This window comes from Myotis myotis, unplaced genomic scaffold (assembly GCF_014108235.1).
Source record: "Myotis myotis isolate mMyoMyo1 unplaced genomic scaffold, mMyoMyo1.p scaffold_m19_p_1, whole genome shotgun sequence".
Classification (NCBI taxonomy): domain Eukaryota; kingdom Metazoa; phylum Chordata; class Mammalia; order Chiroptera; family Vespertilionidae; genus Myotis; species Myotis myotis.
Genome location: NW_023416313.1, coordinates 205840155 through 205857494, shown reverse-complemented (window position 1 = coordinate 205857494; position 17340 = coordinate 205840155). Strand labels below are relative to the sequence as shown.

The 17340-nt window shown below is 39.9% G+C and overlaps 1 protein-coding gene across 1 annotated transcript in view; it reads left to right on the top strand.

The window, feature by feature from the left end:
* The window catches only part of TMED8 (transmembrane p24 trafficking protein family member 8), a 29633-nt gene that overhangs the window by 559 nt on the left and 11734 nt on the right, over positions 1-17340 (top strand). Inside the window, exons 2-3 of the mRNA XM_036314070.1 lie at positions 12159-12240; positions 17193-17322. Of these exons, the coding sequence (XP_036169963.1) occupies positions 12159-12240; positions 17193-17322 (212 nt within the window). The remainder of the gene's footprint in view (positions 1-12158; positions 12241-17192; positions 17323-17340) is intronic.

Here is a 17340-nt window from a genome sequence, read left to right as displayed (position 1 = left end):
GTCTTGGTTCCTGCCCCGCTTCCTTTCTCCGATCAGCCCGGATGGTGCTGACAGGGCTGCTCCGTCCGGCATCTCTTCAGCTTCTGCACACCCGCCGCCGAGCGCTCCTTGGCCGCGGACCCCAGCTCCCCTGGCCTCGCTGTCCCCAGGCCTGGCTCCCCACCCGGTCCCACCGCTGTACCCCGCCTTTCCACGCGCCTCTTTGCCCCCACCCGGGTAGGCAGCCTCGTCTTCCGTGCAGAATCCCGCTTGGCTCTGGCCTCCCTGCCCGAGGGCCCCCGCCTCGCCTCCATCCTCTCCATCGCTAGTGGGCAGGATGAAAGGAGAATTGGAATAGGTTAGCTCGGGGAGGGGGGGTGGGGTGGGCGTCGGGGGTCTTTGGAATGAACGTAGGGACCAGGAAATAGGGGCTGAAATAGGAACTTGGGCGACCTCCCTCATGCTCCAGGACCCTCACCATCTTGTTCGGGGGACCTGTCTCGATTTCTAACCACACAAGTTCCTCCGTGTGAATTATTTGGGAGTCCAAAGGCAAAACGGCCCATCTATGCCCAACCTAACCGGTTTGGCTCAGTGGATAGAGCGTCGGCCTGCGGACTGAAAGGTCCCAGGTTTGATTCCGGTCAAGGACATGGACCTTGGTTGCGGGCACATCCCCAGTGGGGGGTGTGCAGAAGGCAGCTGATTGACGTTTCTGACTCTCTATCTCTCTCCCTTCCTCTCTGTAAAAAAAAATCAATAAAATATATTTTTAAAAACAAAACAAAAAAAAACCAAAAAGAAACAGCGGTCCATCTATCACATTTTTACCCGTCCGGCCTGTGTGATCACCACACAGTTCACAACTGAAAGGATGCGCTTTTGAAATGCAGAAGGATAGGGAGAGAGAACTGGTCTCACCAAGTAGCAAGTAGAAATGAACTTTACAGGTCTGAAATGAAAATAGACACCTTCGTATAGCGGGAGCGGTGGTGCCACGGTGCCTGGGCTGGAATCTGACTTTCCCAGTTACAAATGAAGTGACCTTGAGTAAGTCACTTCTGTCTGTCTCAGGTTCCTCCTCTGTCAACGGGGGTCCCTGCCTCATAAGATTGCTGAGTTACATGAGCTACTGTGCACAAGGCACTTGCTGCCTCGCCCAGCGCACAGCATGTGTGTTGTCCATTATTATGAGACTAAGATCTGGTTTTGCTCATCTAAACTCCGTGGGCTGGCAGAAGTGTCCCTGTCTGCGTGTGTCCCAGCATGGTGACTTTTCCTGTCTTTCACTTCTGTCCCCAGTAGCTCCCATCTCCTAAAGCTGCTTGGGTCAAACACACACATATCTTTGAGTCACCTAGCTTTCCCCCACGACTTGATGTTCTGTCCTCTTGCTTTTAAACAGGTAACAGTTTTTGTTTTGTTTTTCCTTCTTACGAACGCCATGCCTTCTAGTAAATTCAAAACTGACGGCATGTATTTAACTTGATAGCAGTAGAAATGTGAAGCACCATTTCTGAAAGATTAAGCAAAGAAACACCCAGAAAGTCTCGTAAACATCTGTCCCTTGCATGTGTCAACATTTATAAAATAAGGATTTTTTTTTTTTACTTCCCCTTGACATTCATGTGTGGTTATGGCAAACACACCCAAGCATTTAAAATAGAAAGGTCTTGGCTGCCAGAGTGTCCCAGTAGGTTGAGCATTGTCCTGTGCACCGAAGGGTTCAATTCCTGGTCAGGCCACATATTTAGATTGTGGTTGGATCCCTGGTTGGGGCATGTGTGAAGGGCAACTGATTGATTTTGATGTTCTCTCTCCCTCTCTCTAAGCAGGTGAGGATTAAAATAATAAAATAAAATAAAATAATAAAATTAAATGAAGTAGAAAGGTCTTAAGTATAGTTCAAGGCCCTGGCCAGGTAGCTCAGTTGGTTAGAGTGTCCTCCTGATTCACCAAGGTTCGATCTCCCATCAGGGCACATGCAAGAAGCAACTAATTCATTCTCTCTCTTTCTTTCTCTCTCTCCCCCCCCTCCCTCCCTCCCTCCTTCCTGTCTCCTTTCCTCTCTCTCTAAAAAAAAAAAAAAAAAAAGAATTGTTCAAGATATATTGGAGGATAATGGGTTTGTTTTTGAACCCCGCTATATCCCCAATTGATTCCTGCATTCACTTTTTCCTCCCAGGACACTGACAGAAATACTTAGGGTTACTTTCTCCCTCTTGCCCTTAAAAAGGGTGAGTGTTGATTTCTTTTTATTTCATGTAGGAACTTGTTAATGTATCCCAGAGCAGCATTTTCTCCTTAGGGTATGATTTGTTGCTAATAAAATAGCTAATAAAATAATAGTAATGATAGCTTATATTGCTTGCTTTGTGCCAGAATGTGGAAAAAGATTTACTTGTATTATCTGACTTCCTGTCAGCAATCATTTTCTCTGAGAGATGAATTTATTGCCCAAGTTACCTGTGGAGTTTTTACTGACCTTTTGAAATTGCCACCTTGTTATGATGAAATTTACAATAGCATATTATAATTTTTATCGGCCAAAAATCAAGTATTAGTACTCCAGGGCAGGTATGGTGTTTGCTCTCAAGGTGGTTTTATTTTGGTAAGATGAGAATACCTACCTACAGGAACAAAAACAAAAAAATTCAAAACATATAAGTGGATGTCTTTTATTACAGTTCTTGATGTACTTACCCCGCTTCCCCACCCCCAAAGAAACCTGTTTGAGGGACAGACTCTATCTTGTGTATCTCCTAGAGCCCTTAATGTTGTGTCGTAGAGGTTCTGAAAATATTTGCTGGATTGTGAGACAAAGTCTCAACACAGATTTGGAGGAGCATCAAGTGATTAGGAGGAATTAGGGTTGAGATATACAGGAACGTTCTTTGGGTGAAAGCAGTGGTTCTCAATCAGGAGTGATTTTGCCTCCCCCAGGGACTTTTTAGTTGTCACAACTCTGGGCTGGGAGGAGGAGGAGGGCTGTTGCTCACATCTAGTGGGGTAGAGGCCAGAGATGCTGGCAAACATCTTGTGATGCACAGGACCGCCCCAAAGCACAGTTATCTGGCCCCAAATATCGGTAGTGCTACTACTGAGAAACCTTGAATTAGAGTTAAGCTGGGTTTGCAAAGCATTATGGAAATTATGCATTTGGCTTGGCTCAGAGTTGCATAGACTTGGGGTAACTCAATAAACTGCTTCAAATTAGGAATTTGATTGGATCCTTCTACCACCTTCCTTTGGAAAATGATCCATGAGTAAGCAATAGAGACCTAAGAAAGAATGAAATTGAAGGAGGTTTCTGTCATCCTTCCTTAGAAGGAAAACAGTAATAAGAAATGAGATTGGGCCCTGGCTTATTTGGCTCAGTGGTTAGAATGTAGGCCCATGGACCAAAGGGTCTTGGGTTGCATTCTTGGTCAAGGGCACATACCTGGGGTGCAGGTTCGATCCTCGGCCCTGGCCTAGGTGCACGTGGGAGGCAATTGATGGATGTGTCTCTCTGAAATTGATCTCTCTCCCCCCCCCTCCCTTCCACTCTCTCTAAAAAAATCAATGGAAAAAATATCCTTGGATGAGGATTAACAACAACAAAAAAGAGGTTGGACATTGCAATTTTTATTGAATTAAGGGTGTTGATTTTCCATGTACATTCCTTCAAAAGCAGGATTTGTAATCAGGATAATAACTTGTTTTTAAAAAATATTCTCTGCAGAGAATACCTTTTGAAGGTCTTTGTGTTTGTTAGCTGAGGTTTTTGTGATAAAGAAGGAAAAGTGTTTTCATGTTCTTCTAGTCTAACACTATGATCTCTCCAGTGGTCGTGTGTTCTTATTGTTTATGAACTGTAATTGTCTTTTAAGAGTCTTTTATTTGGGGCACCTGGGTCCTTCAGTCCCTAGGAGGAGAAAGATATCACTCTTTATGAGTGAAACTCTCTGAGGCATACATACTGTATCACTTAGAGCAGGCTTTTTTTTTTTTTTTTACCAATAGAGAGCTTTGGGAAAAATAAAGAGCAAAGTCTGTTATGACCCTAGAATCAACAATAGACTTGGTTTGGTGTATATGACCTGAGAGCTATCAATGCATTTAGACATTAAGGACTAGAAACAGGTCAGGTAAACTTGTTCATGGTTCAGTGCAGTAAGTCTTTCTGCATTGATGAAAGTGTTGCATTTTTGTGGATATTTCAATTTAAATTTTAAATTTAAAAATTGGTAGGTACCATATTGGATGGAACAAAAGAACAGAAGTCTATGCCAAAGAGTCCTCTGTTACAGTTTTATGTCAAAATGCCCTACAAATTTGTTTGCCTGTGGGTTATTTTTTTTTTCTTACAGCGGTTGAGTTTTTATGGTATTGAGATAGCCAATTTGTCCTGTCATAATTCAATCCATAATATACAACCTAAGATATATAATCCAGCCAGTCAGGAGCATGTCCCATACATAAGGACTGAGGAGAAATTGGATTACATGGTCTCTGGATTTGGTTGGAATATAAATTTAGCCAATTTCTTTTTGTTTGAACTTCTCAAGTCTGTAACCACATAACCTGCTTTTGGTTGCTCTGCTCTTAAATGTAAAAGCCCAGGCTAATTATCCCTTTGCAGCCTGTTTAGTGAAAGGGAAGTCCTATGAGACCTGTTCTAAAGAACTCTGACCTGATATTCAAATACTTTAGAAAACCTACTTTTTGGTTCTCTTTGCAGAGGAAGTATAAGTGCAAAGTAAATTTAAATCTGTAGCATGATCAGAATGCCTTAAACCATACTCTAGTAACATGGAAAGAAAACTCATATTTTAAAAAATAGAAAAGAAATCATTTTGAGAAAGAGTCATTTTTCCCCTTTCTCCTGTGGCCATTAGTTATAAATTGAGTTATTCTTGAGCTTCCATTTGTCCTTGGTTCACTGTTTTTAAGACCTTGGCCATTCAGATAGCACCATCATGATTTTTGCCACATTAGAGAATACATTCCAATATTATTTTTTTCTTTAAATAGACATTGAACATTTTGTTTTATTCTAAATAATATTTGTGATATTACTAGTTTGATGTATCAGTTTTTCCTAATACATATTAAAATAAATACATGCCCATTATAATAAAATAAAAACATTTTCCCATTTACCACCTAAATTTGCAAAACTTGTCCTGGTTTCTCTGGTCTCTTCTAGGGATACTTATAGAATTGGTCTATATTTGGTTGACGTATTAAAAGTTATGCTATAGAAAAATTGGCTTTTGCTTCTTTATAGTAGGTCTAAATTTCCCTAAATAAATTTAGGAAACCTAACAAGCTGTGTTTGTAATTGCTTTCTCTTTAAAACAAGATTCCATCTTCCACACTTTATACTTCTGGAAATAAGCTTATGTATTTCTTTTGTTGTTATTAATCTTCACACAAGGATATTTTTTCTATTGATTTTTAGAGAGTGGAAGGGAAGGGGAGAAACAGAGAGAGAAACATCGATATCACTTGGTTGCCTCCTGCATGTACCCTAACCGGGCCAGGGATTGAGCCTGCAACTGAGGTACGTGCCCTGAACCAGAATCGAACCACAACCCTTCAGTCCCTGTGCCAACACTCTAACCACTGCTCAGCTATGGCAACTTATGTATTTCTTTCTCCTTTTCTTATTTCCTGCCTCTTTGAATCTAATTACAAGTTGTTCTATCAGCAGTTCTTACATAATTTAGCATGTATCTTTAACCTTAAAAATTTTAAAGCAATATCTTTTCACTTTTTTTAGGCGTACATCAAGCTGCTAAGATGCTATAAGCAATGGCTCTTAACATATGAAAAATGCTCAACCTAACTCATGATAAGGGAAAAAAATCATAACTACAATGGGTATGGTTTGATATCTCGCTATGTTGGTAAATATGTGTAGAAACAAGCACTTCCATGCATTGCTGATGGAAATGTAAATTGGTACAAATGCTATGAAGGTAATTTATCAATATCTATCAAAATTATAATATATGCCCTCATCAATACATTCCTTCCAGGAATTTATCCTTTAGATTTATTCATGTGCCTGTTTAATGATACAGGTACAAGGTTATTATAATATTATTTGTAATGGTAAAAGATGAGAAAGAACATAAATGTGCATCAATACAGAACTGGTTAAGTAAATTATGGAATATACAATGAATAAATTATTAATAAGCTGTAGAAAAGAATGAGGAAGCTTTTCATATATAGTTGTGGAGAGGTCTAAGATGTAAGTGGGAAAAACAGAAGGCTTAGTAGTATGCCTAGTATTTTCATTATTTGTGTAAAAAAGAATATATATGTATGCGTATCCACATACACACCTTTTTATATGCATAAAGTATCTCTGGAAGACTTTACAAAATGTAATAACATTTGTTGCCTTTGAAGGTGGGGACTGAGATAGGAGAAAGTTTTCACTGTATATGTTTACCTTTTTGAATTTTGAATAATATAAATATATTACCAAGTCAGAAAAAATACAAATGTATTACAAGGTTTTTACTATGTTTATATTGTAAGAGCCATTCTGTACATCTCTATTGCCTTTCTGGTCATCAGGAATTGACCTTTTGTAGGCCTTTTTCTCTCAGATGAATTTTTTATGAAATACAGGTTGTAAGTCTCCTTAGGGATTAATGTTTTTGTTATTTTTTAAACCCACTACTATCTTCCATTACTTTTGTGCTAATTTTACTTCTGTCTGAACATTCAACCTTACTGAAGTCTTCATTATGATCTAAGCGACATGATAAGTCAAAGGGAGATAGAACAATTACTTAGATAAGCTCATACTGTTAGCCAATGACAGAAAGAAGGAAGACTCTTAAAATTTCTATTTGTTTCCATTTTATTTGCTAAGGTACCTTTAAACTGAAAAAGGTAAAGAGACAATGTAGATTTCTGTTCTGAATAATGGCAGACTAGGTGGTTGAGATTAGTTCTCCCACTGAAGACAATTAGGAAATAATTGTCAAAATATAAACATCTGCTTGAAGATACTGGAGAGCCAGCCACATAATGAAAAATTACCAGGCTATGAGAGTCCACTGTGGTGTTCCTTTCTCCTCTGAGGGCATATGCTGGATTTCTGGGTGGGGAGTCTGAATGGCAATGCTGTAAAAGTGCCTTTCTGGACTAAAGCAACAGGGATTAATGCTCAGGACCAGACAAGCAGGGGAAATCTTGGGGAATCCCCTTTCCTTTGGGTTAGGACCATGAAAGGCCATGTTCTAGAATTAAGGGAAGATTAGAAGTAGGCCATTGCAGGGACTACAGCTCAGCTCAGATACAACTAAGTTCATGTAATTGGATTAAGGTGACTGCAGGGTACTTGTGCCCCTAAGTACATGGAAGAAGTAAGGCAAATCTCTGAAGGATCGTTGTAGGCTTCAAATTATTTCTACAAATAGTTTTGCAAGGACAATTTCTGCCACATATCAAAATGACTAGATGCACGAGAAGAGATATGTGAACAACAAACAGTAAAAGTGGATTAATACAGATACCAGATTTTGGAGTTACCACATACAGACTTAAAAATAATTATATTTATTATGTTCAAGGAGAGAAAACTTTGAGAAATTTGTCAGAGAATTGAAATTTATAAAAATAGAATCAAATAGAAATTCAATAACTGAATAAAAATGAAGAACTTTAAGTGAGTTTAGCAACAAGCTATTACACTTGAAGAGAGAATAGTGAACTGGAAGAAAGGTCAGAACAACATATCCAGAAGGAAATATATAAAAATGAAATCATTGAAAATTCAGGAGAGAGATAAGAGATAGAGGATGTGAGAAGGTCTAATATATGTATAATTGAAATCCTAGAAGGTGAGAACTCAGAGCAAGAATGGATAGAAGCAATGTTTGGTGAGAATAGCTGCGAATTTTCCAAAACTAATGCAATCTACAGATTCAAGGAGCTCTATGTACCTCAAGCAGTATCAGTACAATGAAATATACAGTAGATATTCATTAAGTAAAACTGCTGTAAAACCAAAGAGGAAATATTAAAAGTAGCCAGAGAAAAATTTCAATTTACCTTTTTTTAAAAAAAATCTTTATTGTTCAGATAATTACAGATGTCCCTCAGTTTACCTTTAAAGGAATAGTGATTACACTGAAAGCTGATTTCTGTACAGAGCAGTGAGAGCTAGATTATCTTTAAAATAGTGAAAGAAAAAACTATTGATATAGAACTTTTTCCCCCCGGTAAAGTGAAAAGTCTTCAAGAGTGAAGATGAACCTGACTGGCGTGGCTCAGTGGTTTAGTGTAGACCTATGAGCCAGGAGGTCACAGTTTGATTCCAAGTTAGGGCATATGTCCAGATTGTGGGCTCGTCCCCAGTATGGGGTGTGCAGGAGGCAGCTGATAGATGATTTTCTCTCATCATTGATGTTTCTATCTCTCTCTCCCTCTCTGAAATCAATAAAAACATATATATTTTTTAAAAGAATGAAGATGAAATAAAGATATTTTCAGACAATCAAATACAGGTTTTATCATCTTCACACCTGTACCAGAGGAATAACTAACTCAGGCAGCATCAAAATTATCCCAGATGAGATCCCAGTTTAATCTCACTCATTAACATAGATGCAAAAAGTCATCAATAAAATATTAACTTTGAATCCAACATTATATAAGACCCAGTTGGGTTTTTCCAGGAATGAAAAGTTATTTTAACATTTTTTTAAAGCCTGTAAATCACCATTTTAATACACCAGAGTATAAAAATTATCAGTTTAATAGATGCAGAAAAAGTGTTTGGTAAAATTTAACCTCTATTTATGATTCAAAACTTTTTTTTTTTAATATGTTTTATTGATTTTTTACAGAGAGGAAGGGAGAGAGATAGAGAGTTAGAAACATCGATGGGAGAGAAACATCGATCAGCCGCCTCCTGCACATCTCCCACTGGGGATGTGCCCGCAACCCAGGTACATGCCCTTGACCGGAATCGAACCTGGGACCCCTCAGTCCGTAGGCCGGTGCTCTATCCACTGAGCCAAACCGGTTTCGGCCAAAACTTTTATCAAACTAGTAATAAAAGGAAATTTCATTATATGCTGGATTAAGCATATCTACAAATAGCCTACAAGCAACATAAAACTTAATGGTGAAATTTGAGAGTTTTCTTCTTAAGACTGGGTATAAGATAAGGGTAACCACTCTCACCACTTACTATTTATTATTTTACTGGATATTCTAACTAGTATAGTCAGGCAAGAAAAATAAAATATATGAGGATTAGAAAGAAATCCTGTTAAATCTGTTGTTTTCAGATGATGACTATGTACATGGAGAATCCAAAAGAACCTACAGATAAGTTATTTGAATTAATGTTTGGCCAGATTGCTAGATACAGAGCCAGTATGCAAAATTCCATTGCATTTATATATATCAGCAACAAAGTAAATAAAATGTTTACCACAGAGTAAAAATATGAGGAATAAATATCACAAGTTGTATTCAAAGTCTTTCTGCAGAAGATTATAATATACTAGAGGCCTGGTGCACGGATTTGTGCATCGGTGGGGGTCCCTCGGCCTGGCCTGTGCCCTCTCGCAATCCACAGGAGGTTATCTGGCTGGGGAGGGACTGCAGGAGGGCTCCAGGGCATATCTTGCCTGTCTCTCCCAGTCCCCATCGGCAGGACCCCAGCAGCAAGCTAACCTACCGGTTGGAGTGCCTGCTCCCTGGTGGTCAGAGTGCCTCATAGCGACTGGTGGAACGGTTGAACGAATGGTCTCATGAATGGTCGGACACTTAGCATATTACGCTTTTATTATAAGGGATTATTGAGAGATAATAAAGAATATCTAAATGAATGGAAGGATATAACATATTCTTAGATTGAAATACCCAATATTGAAAAGATGTCAATTCTCCCTGACTTTATAGGTAAAATTTAACCCCAATAAAAATCCCAGCAGGGTTTTGGCCTTTTTGGAATTTGACAAGCTGGTCCTAAAACATATGTAGAAGCGAAGGCCACAAATAGCAAAGACACTAGTAAGAATAAGATGGAAAGATTTGCTCTAGCAGGTATCAAGACTTATTTTGAAGCTTTCCACAACAGTGTCATAGGTCCTAGGAATAGGATAAAGCTTTGATTTGCAACGAAGATTGTACTGTAAAGTAGTGGGGGGAGAATGGTGAATGTTGCTGGGGCAACTGGATATCCTAAGAGAAAAGAGAAGGAAAGAAAAAAATCTAGTTGGACTGTAGATCAAAATGAGAAAGTTGCTAATGTGGTTCAGTGGTTGAGCGTCGAGCTATGAACCAGGAGGTCATGGTTCAATTTCTGGTCAGGGCACACTCCTGGGTTTCGGGCTCAATCTCCAGTGCTGCAGGAAGTAGCCGATCAATGATTCTCTCTCATCATTGATGTTTCTATCTCCTCTCCCTCTCCCTCTTTCTGAAGTCAATAAAAACATATTTTTTAAAAATGTGAAAGGCAATACAATAAGCTCCTAAATAGAGATAATAGAGGATACTATCCTTTTTTCGTTGTTAATCTGAGGAGACTTTTTTCCATTGATTTTTAGAGAGAGTGAATGAAGGGAGAGAAGGAGTGAGGAAGAGAGAGAGAGAGAGAGAGAGAGAGAGAGAGAGAGAGAGAAGAACATCAATTGGTTGCCTCCCCATGTTCCCCGACTGGGGCAGAACAAACCTGCAACTGAGGTGAGGTACATGCCCTTGATCGGGAATTCAACCCGAGGCCCTTTGGTGCATGGGCCCCCATCCAGGAGCCCACCAAGCGTCACCTCATTAGAACAAAAGACACTACGATCACCCAGCCCAGGGATTTAGGAACTCAGTGTCAGCAACTGGGATCAAAGACCAAATATTAGAACAAAAGATGTTCCCAGTGCTTTTGTCACTTAAGAAATTATAAGGGTTTTGGGAATTCTGTGTTAGGAACCAGGGGCAGAGACTAATATATATTTCCTATTATCTTACAAGAGGAAAATTGCGTGGCATAAGCTCTAAGGTTTTTCTATCTATGAGAGTGGGGATTGATGAAAAGAAAAACAGGTCTTATTTACATAGAAAAATTGAGACTAGATTAAAATTGAATCACAAATATATGCTTGTCATTTGCACTTTTATGTTGTCCCCTAAACTCTGAAACTTTCAGGGTTTGAGGTTTGATTTAGTAAATTGAATTTTGAATTGAGAAGTGAACTTTAGACTTCAGTCTTAGCCAGAAGAGGTTAAACCAAGGGTTATTTAATATCTGAGTGCTCAAGGAAAGGCTAAATGAATAAACCACAAAACCAAGTATCACCTAATGGTTAGGAGCATGACTGCCTGGCTTTGAATCTTGTCTCTATGCCTTCTTTTCCTTACCTGAAAACGGCAATGATAATACCAGCCATAGGCTTGTTGTGAGCTTGGGACCATAACCTTTATTATGCACTTCACTATACTCCTTGAAGGTGTCTAACAGTATTCAGTAAGTTATTGGTGAATGAGCGAGTTAGTAAATGAATGAAATTACAAAAAATCTTTTACCTGATCTTGGATACAGTGATCTGAGCTTATTGGATGCTAGACGCCTGGTGCATGAAGTTCGTGCAGGGTAGGGTCCCTAGGCCTGGCCTCCCCGCCGCCTCCTTTCCTCGCTCCCTCAGCATCCTGCCACTGCCGCTGGTTACCCGCCATATTCTGTGCTGCCCCTGGTGGTCAGCGCACATCATAGCAAGTGATTGAACTCGCGCCCTCCAAGTCGAACTCCCGAGTGGACAGTTTGCATGTTAGCCTTTTATATATATAGATAGAGGTGGCACTGTATACTTTGGCACTGAATTACAGTTCATTTCATTCTACATCTCACTGTGCACTATATTTCTTGCCTAATTTTAACCATCTGCTTTCTGAGAAATAGTGGTTCTTGAGTTAGAATTAATTCTGTGGGTACTTATTTTGGAAAAAGACTTACTTTTTTATAAATGGGTTATGACTATCTGAAAATACTTGGATGTGATGACTTGAATAATTTATGTACTGAGCCTCCCAGAGTATAAAGTTTATGCCCAGAATATTTTTGGAAATGGAAAGTTGTTTGAAACTGCCAGATTTTAAAAAAAGATACAAGATAATTATGGTTGTGTTCCCTCTTAGATATTGTTTTTCTTTCCATAATTTTCTAGAGAATGAAGATCTAGAAAACACCAAGGACATCTCTCCAGTGGCTTCTGCCTCTGATCCAGAGCCCCATTCCTCACTGTACAGGTAGGGACAGCAACTGCTTTGGATAAATGCTTCTAGAGATTTTCTCTTCTGAGATAAGGGATTGATGAAAGAAGTGGACAGTGATATCAAGGGAGAAGACAAGTGAATGGTTTTGCCATTAATTAATCAACCCTTAAGTGTATTTAGGGCAATGCCAGATCTATTTCAAGTTATAAAATGTTCTTTTACTCTCAGAAAATAAAACTGTAATGAACAGTGTAGTGTCTTTATTTATGCTCTCTTGAAGACTATGTTCAAATGTGAAAACATTTGAAATGGGTCCCAGGTGGACTTTCAAGAAAATATGTGTTTGGATGTGAGGGCGATCTGGCTGCGACATCTGTCACCCCATTGATCGCCAGGGTTGATTTGGCTGATCTGGCTGGCTAGGCGGGTGTCCCCCTCCTCCCTCACCGATCCATGAGCGTCCCTCCCGAAGCTGCGCGCTCGGTTGAAGAGGATGACCTCCCCCCGCGCCCCTCCCCACCCCCAGGAGAGGACTGGTCTTCGGTGAAGGGTATACGAGTAGCTGCGCTCCCCTGTTAGAACCTCCAAACAAGCTCTCAAGAAAATATGTGTTTGGTTTTTATTCATAAAATGCACACACATACACATACACATACACTATTGGAAGCAGTGTTTTTATTATGTAATTTTCAGATTCAACCATTATGATCACCTTCAAGTTATCATTCTTAATTTCCCTCTCTGTCCATCTCATCCCCCCACCATCAGTGATATTAGAATATATAGCAGAAAGTTGTACTGAGCCCTAGAATGAGTGGACACACGAAATATTAATGGAATAGTTAATGAAAAACTGTATCTTGGAGAACTTTCGCTAGTGGATATCATAGTCCACGATCAGGGAATAGCACAGTGTTGTCAAGCAGAATGGGATGATGCTCAACCAATTGAGCTACACCAGCTGGGCAAAATTCTATGACTTCTTGAGTAGAAGTTCTTTCTTCTCACCTTTGTATATGAAATAAAACTCTTCCCCCCAGAATTTAGATGATGAAAGATAATGATTAATATAGTTGCTGATAATAATAGCCACACTTCATTGAATCTTTTTCTGTAATAATGATAAAATTGCCACTTTTTATTGAATATTTATATTTGCTCAGTACTATTCCAGGTGTTAAAATGTGTGATCTCATTTAATCCTCATAGCAACTCTCATTAAATAAGTATACCTATTGTTTATTTTCAGATTAGGAAAATCAAACAGTGAATTCAGTAACTTGCTCCAATTTACCTAGCTTTAGTTTTGTTTGATTCTAAGGATTAGTCTCATAAATACGGATAGAAGGGTTTTGAGTTCTATGCTTAGAGCTACTAGGTTACTGTATATAACACTCCTTTTAGAAGGTATAGCCTCCTCAGGCTTTGGTTATTTGAGATATTTCATGTTCTCATCAAATCCCCTGAGGAGAACTTTCCATCCTGCCACCACCCTTTTTCTGTTGAGTTGAAGGATCTTTGGGGGATGGGTTTTGGCACAGAACTGATTTTTCCTCCTAAGAATAAATACATTTTTTTTGAGTGAGGAATATAGAACGTTCTAAGAAAAAAGAAAATTTAATTTTAAAGTTTTTTTCTAAAATCTAGTGTATGAAGAAAAAAAACCTCCGCAATCATGATAATTAGTGCCTGAAGTTTAGTGTTTGTGTTTTGTGTGTACTGGGAACGGAAACGGCAGAACGCTCTATCTTCTCTAGTGAGGCTGGCCCTGGGCTGGCCCTGCCGGCCCCTCCCTTTGGAATGGCCTGCCTGTTCCGGGTCAGCACAGCCAAAGGCTTACAGTGGGAGTGTTTTCTTTACGTGGTTTATCACTGGCATCAAGTGATTTGCAATTCATCTTTCCCAAAATACCTTTCACTGATATTCTTCAGAGCATAAAATGCTAATGTGAATGTTAAATTCATGTGGCTGGTGCATGTCCTGTGTAAAAGATATATTTTTAAATAAACAGAACCGTATTTGTGCAAAGTAGTATACACAAAGGCAAAGACACTAAATTTTAGATGCCACATACCATAAGGGCAGGCTAATGGTCAGATTAACTCTCATCTCCTCACATTCCAAATATTCCTCCTCTGTTCCCAAACGAAAATTAACATTCATTCAACAAATAATGATTGGGGGGGGCTGCTGTTTATTCATGCAACAGATATTTATTGAGAGCCTGCTGTGTACCTGGCACTGTCCTAGGCACTGAAGATGCCACAAATGAACAAGCAGTCCAAGTCTCTGGTCTCATGGAGCTTATATTTTAGTGAGGGAGGCAGGCAGAAAACAAGTATACCGTAGAATTAAGAATCTATTTCATGGAATCTAAGTTGCCATCAGCTGTAAGATGAACTGCTACTTCATGTACCAGCAAGAAAGAAAAAATGCCCGATAGTGAGTCTAATAAGAGACCCCCCCCCCCCCCCCCCCCCGAGCTCTGGCTCAACAAAAGCCTGCACCTTCCGTGAAAAGACAAATGAGGGGGAAATCGCCTACACAGCAAAGGACAACAGGGAACCGTGAAAGTCTCAGCCTTGGCACTGATGAGGGCAGGGCAAAATATGTCCCCCGAATATACGAGCCACAAGTTTGTAGTCACCAGTTTGTTTCCTAAATTCACTCTGCCTGTCTGGTCTAAACAAACCCTTAAACAGAACCTCAAGGCAACTCCGACTCCGTTGGTAGTGCTCCCGGGCTCCCGCACCCTGGCAGAGCAGATGCACTTCTTCTGTGGAGGGACTCATGCCAGCCCAGGCCCCAGGCAGTTTGAAGACATCACCAATTTTTAGGACAGCCCATATTTCAGTTGTGTTAAAATCTGAAAACAAATATGCATCTTACAATCAACAAAATATGGTACATAATATGTCAGGCAGTAATGAGTGCAGCGAGAAAAAGTGAAGCGGGGGAGAGGGGGCAAAGCGTGATGGACCAAGGAAGGGAGAGCCATTTTATACTCAGACATCTGGGAGGACTCCCAAAAGTCATGGCTGAGCAGGAACCTGAGGAAGAAGCCAGAAGGTAACTAGGGGAGGGGATTCTAGGCAGAGGTGACAGCAGGTGAAAAACCCTCAAGTGGGAGAGTGCTTGAACTGATGGGGATTCTCAAGACATTTGGAGGCCCTTGTGACTGGAGTGGATTGGGCAAGGCGAGAGGGGGTCATTCTAGGAGAGATAGGGTCAGAGTGCAACTCCTAGGGTCAGAGTGCAAAGGGCCTTAGGGTTCTATGTGACAGGCTTGGGAGCAGACACTGTGCATACAAGAGGGAGTAAGACCAGTCCTTGTTACCAAGCTCACCTAATAGTGTCAAGAAATAAGAAATGGACTGTAATTTCTGGGTTTAAGAGGATAAAATAGACTCACACATAGGTCAATTTACAATTCACACAGGATTACTCAAGCAAATCCATAAAAATCAACAGTATCCATAGCTAATTTTCATAATAACTACCTCTTGTTTATTCTGAAGGAGGTTGGAGTGACTAGGATATTTCAAAAGATGGCTCTGTTTTATCTAAAGAAGAGATAGTTTATAAGCTAGGAGTGGGTTTTCTTGTTTGCATTGAAAGGAAGAAAGAAAATGAAAAAAAGAAAGAAAAAAGAAACTGACAAGCTCCAAAATAAGCCCTCTCTTTCCCATGTGGTTAAAAGTACTGTTCCCCAGTCATTTACTCAGAGGAAATGATGCCCTAAAGCAGCAGTTCTCAAACCTTTACGCCCCAAAGAATTTTTATTTATGTGGGTTGTATCTATCAATGTTTACTATATTAGAAATTAAAACTGAAAAATTAAAAAAATTATTACTGATTCATTTAAAAAGAACAATAACAAACTCATTACATATTAATATAAATAACATGTTTTTAATGAAAAACAACTGTTTTCCAAAGCAAAAATAATTTAGTGGGAAGAGAGATGCCGTAAGTCTCTGTAATGTCTGCATAACAAAAGACAGTTGGGTTCTCAGATCTGCTTCTGCATTCATTCTGTGGCAATATCACATGTAGCCTCCAGGAAACTCCACTGCTCTTGAGAAGATGACAATGAAAAAAGACAAATCATATTTTAGAATTTTTATGAAGAAGTTTTGACTTCACAGATTCCCATGAAAGAGTTTTAAGGACCCAGGGATTCCGCAAGATACTTTGATAACTGCTGCTCTGAAGAATCCATGCCTCCTCTTGTCAGAAACGGATCATTCCCAAGAGACCTGGATGTTGTGCTGCAGCCCTGGCGCTTCACACACTCTCTAGTCTCTCTGGAAGCCAGGGAAGATGGAAGCGAGCATAATTATTTTCTTGCTTCTTTGAAATAACTATTCAAATATATATAGTTCAAGCCATCAGGATAATAGATTAAAAAGAAAAGAAAGCGATTGATTACCTATTCTTAGTACCCTGTGAGTTGGGTGCACTATGGAGATCTGTGACAGGGTTGCAAAAGGTAGGCTGTGTGATGGCAATGCTGAAACCCTGCTCCTGGGATAACTGTGGACAGGGATTGCCTTGCTAATCAGTTTGCATTTTCTTTGTCTTAACGATCAATTCATTTTTTTGCTTTTAACCGGTGACTTTATGTGTACTGAGATTCTATCTCTGGTTGAAATTCTATGTGGAACAAATAGCATGGGTCCCAGAGAGAGGAATAAAACCAGACCTGCAGTCCATCTCAGATGACTGAGCTATGTATTTACCATGGCTCCTGGAGCCTGGGGTGTGGCTTTGTCCGTCTGTGGGCCCTCATGTACTGTCACCACTTTATTGTGGCCTTGTTCAGCCCTGGGCAGCGGTCAGCTAAATTGATAGGAGACCTGAATGCCAGAGGAAAGCAAGGGGTGTGGGTGTGTCCTTTGAAGTGTGTTTTATTGCTGAATTTCTCCAGAGCTAGTGTGGCTTTTAAAAGAGTTTTTGAATAACATGTTGTCTTCCTCTGAGAGGCCGCAGATGGTACCTCCAGTGAGTGAGGATGCCGCGGAAGATCTTCGGAAAGCAGCCAGTGCCTTGGAGGCTCAGGCCTTGGTGGAACAGAAATTGCGGCCTACAGACCAGGGCCAGGTCCTCAACAAGGTAGGAAGCTCATTCTCA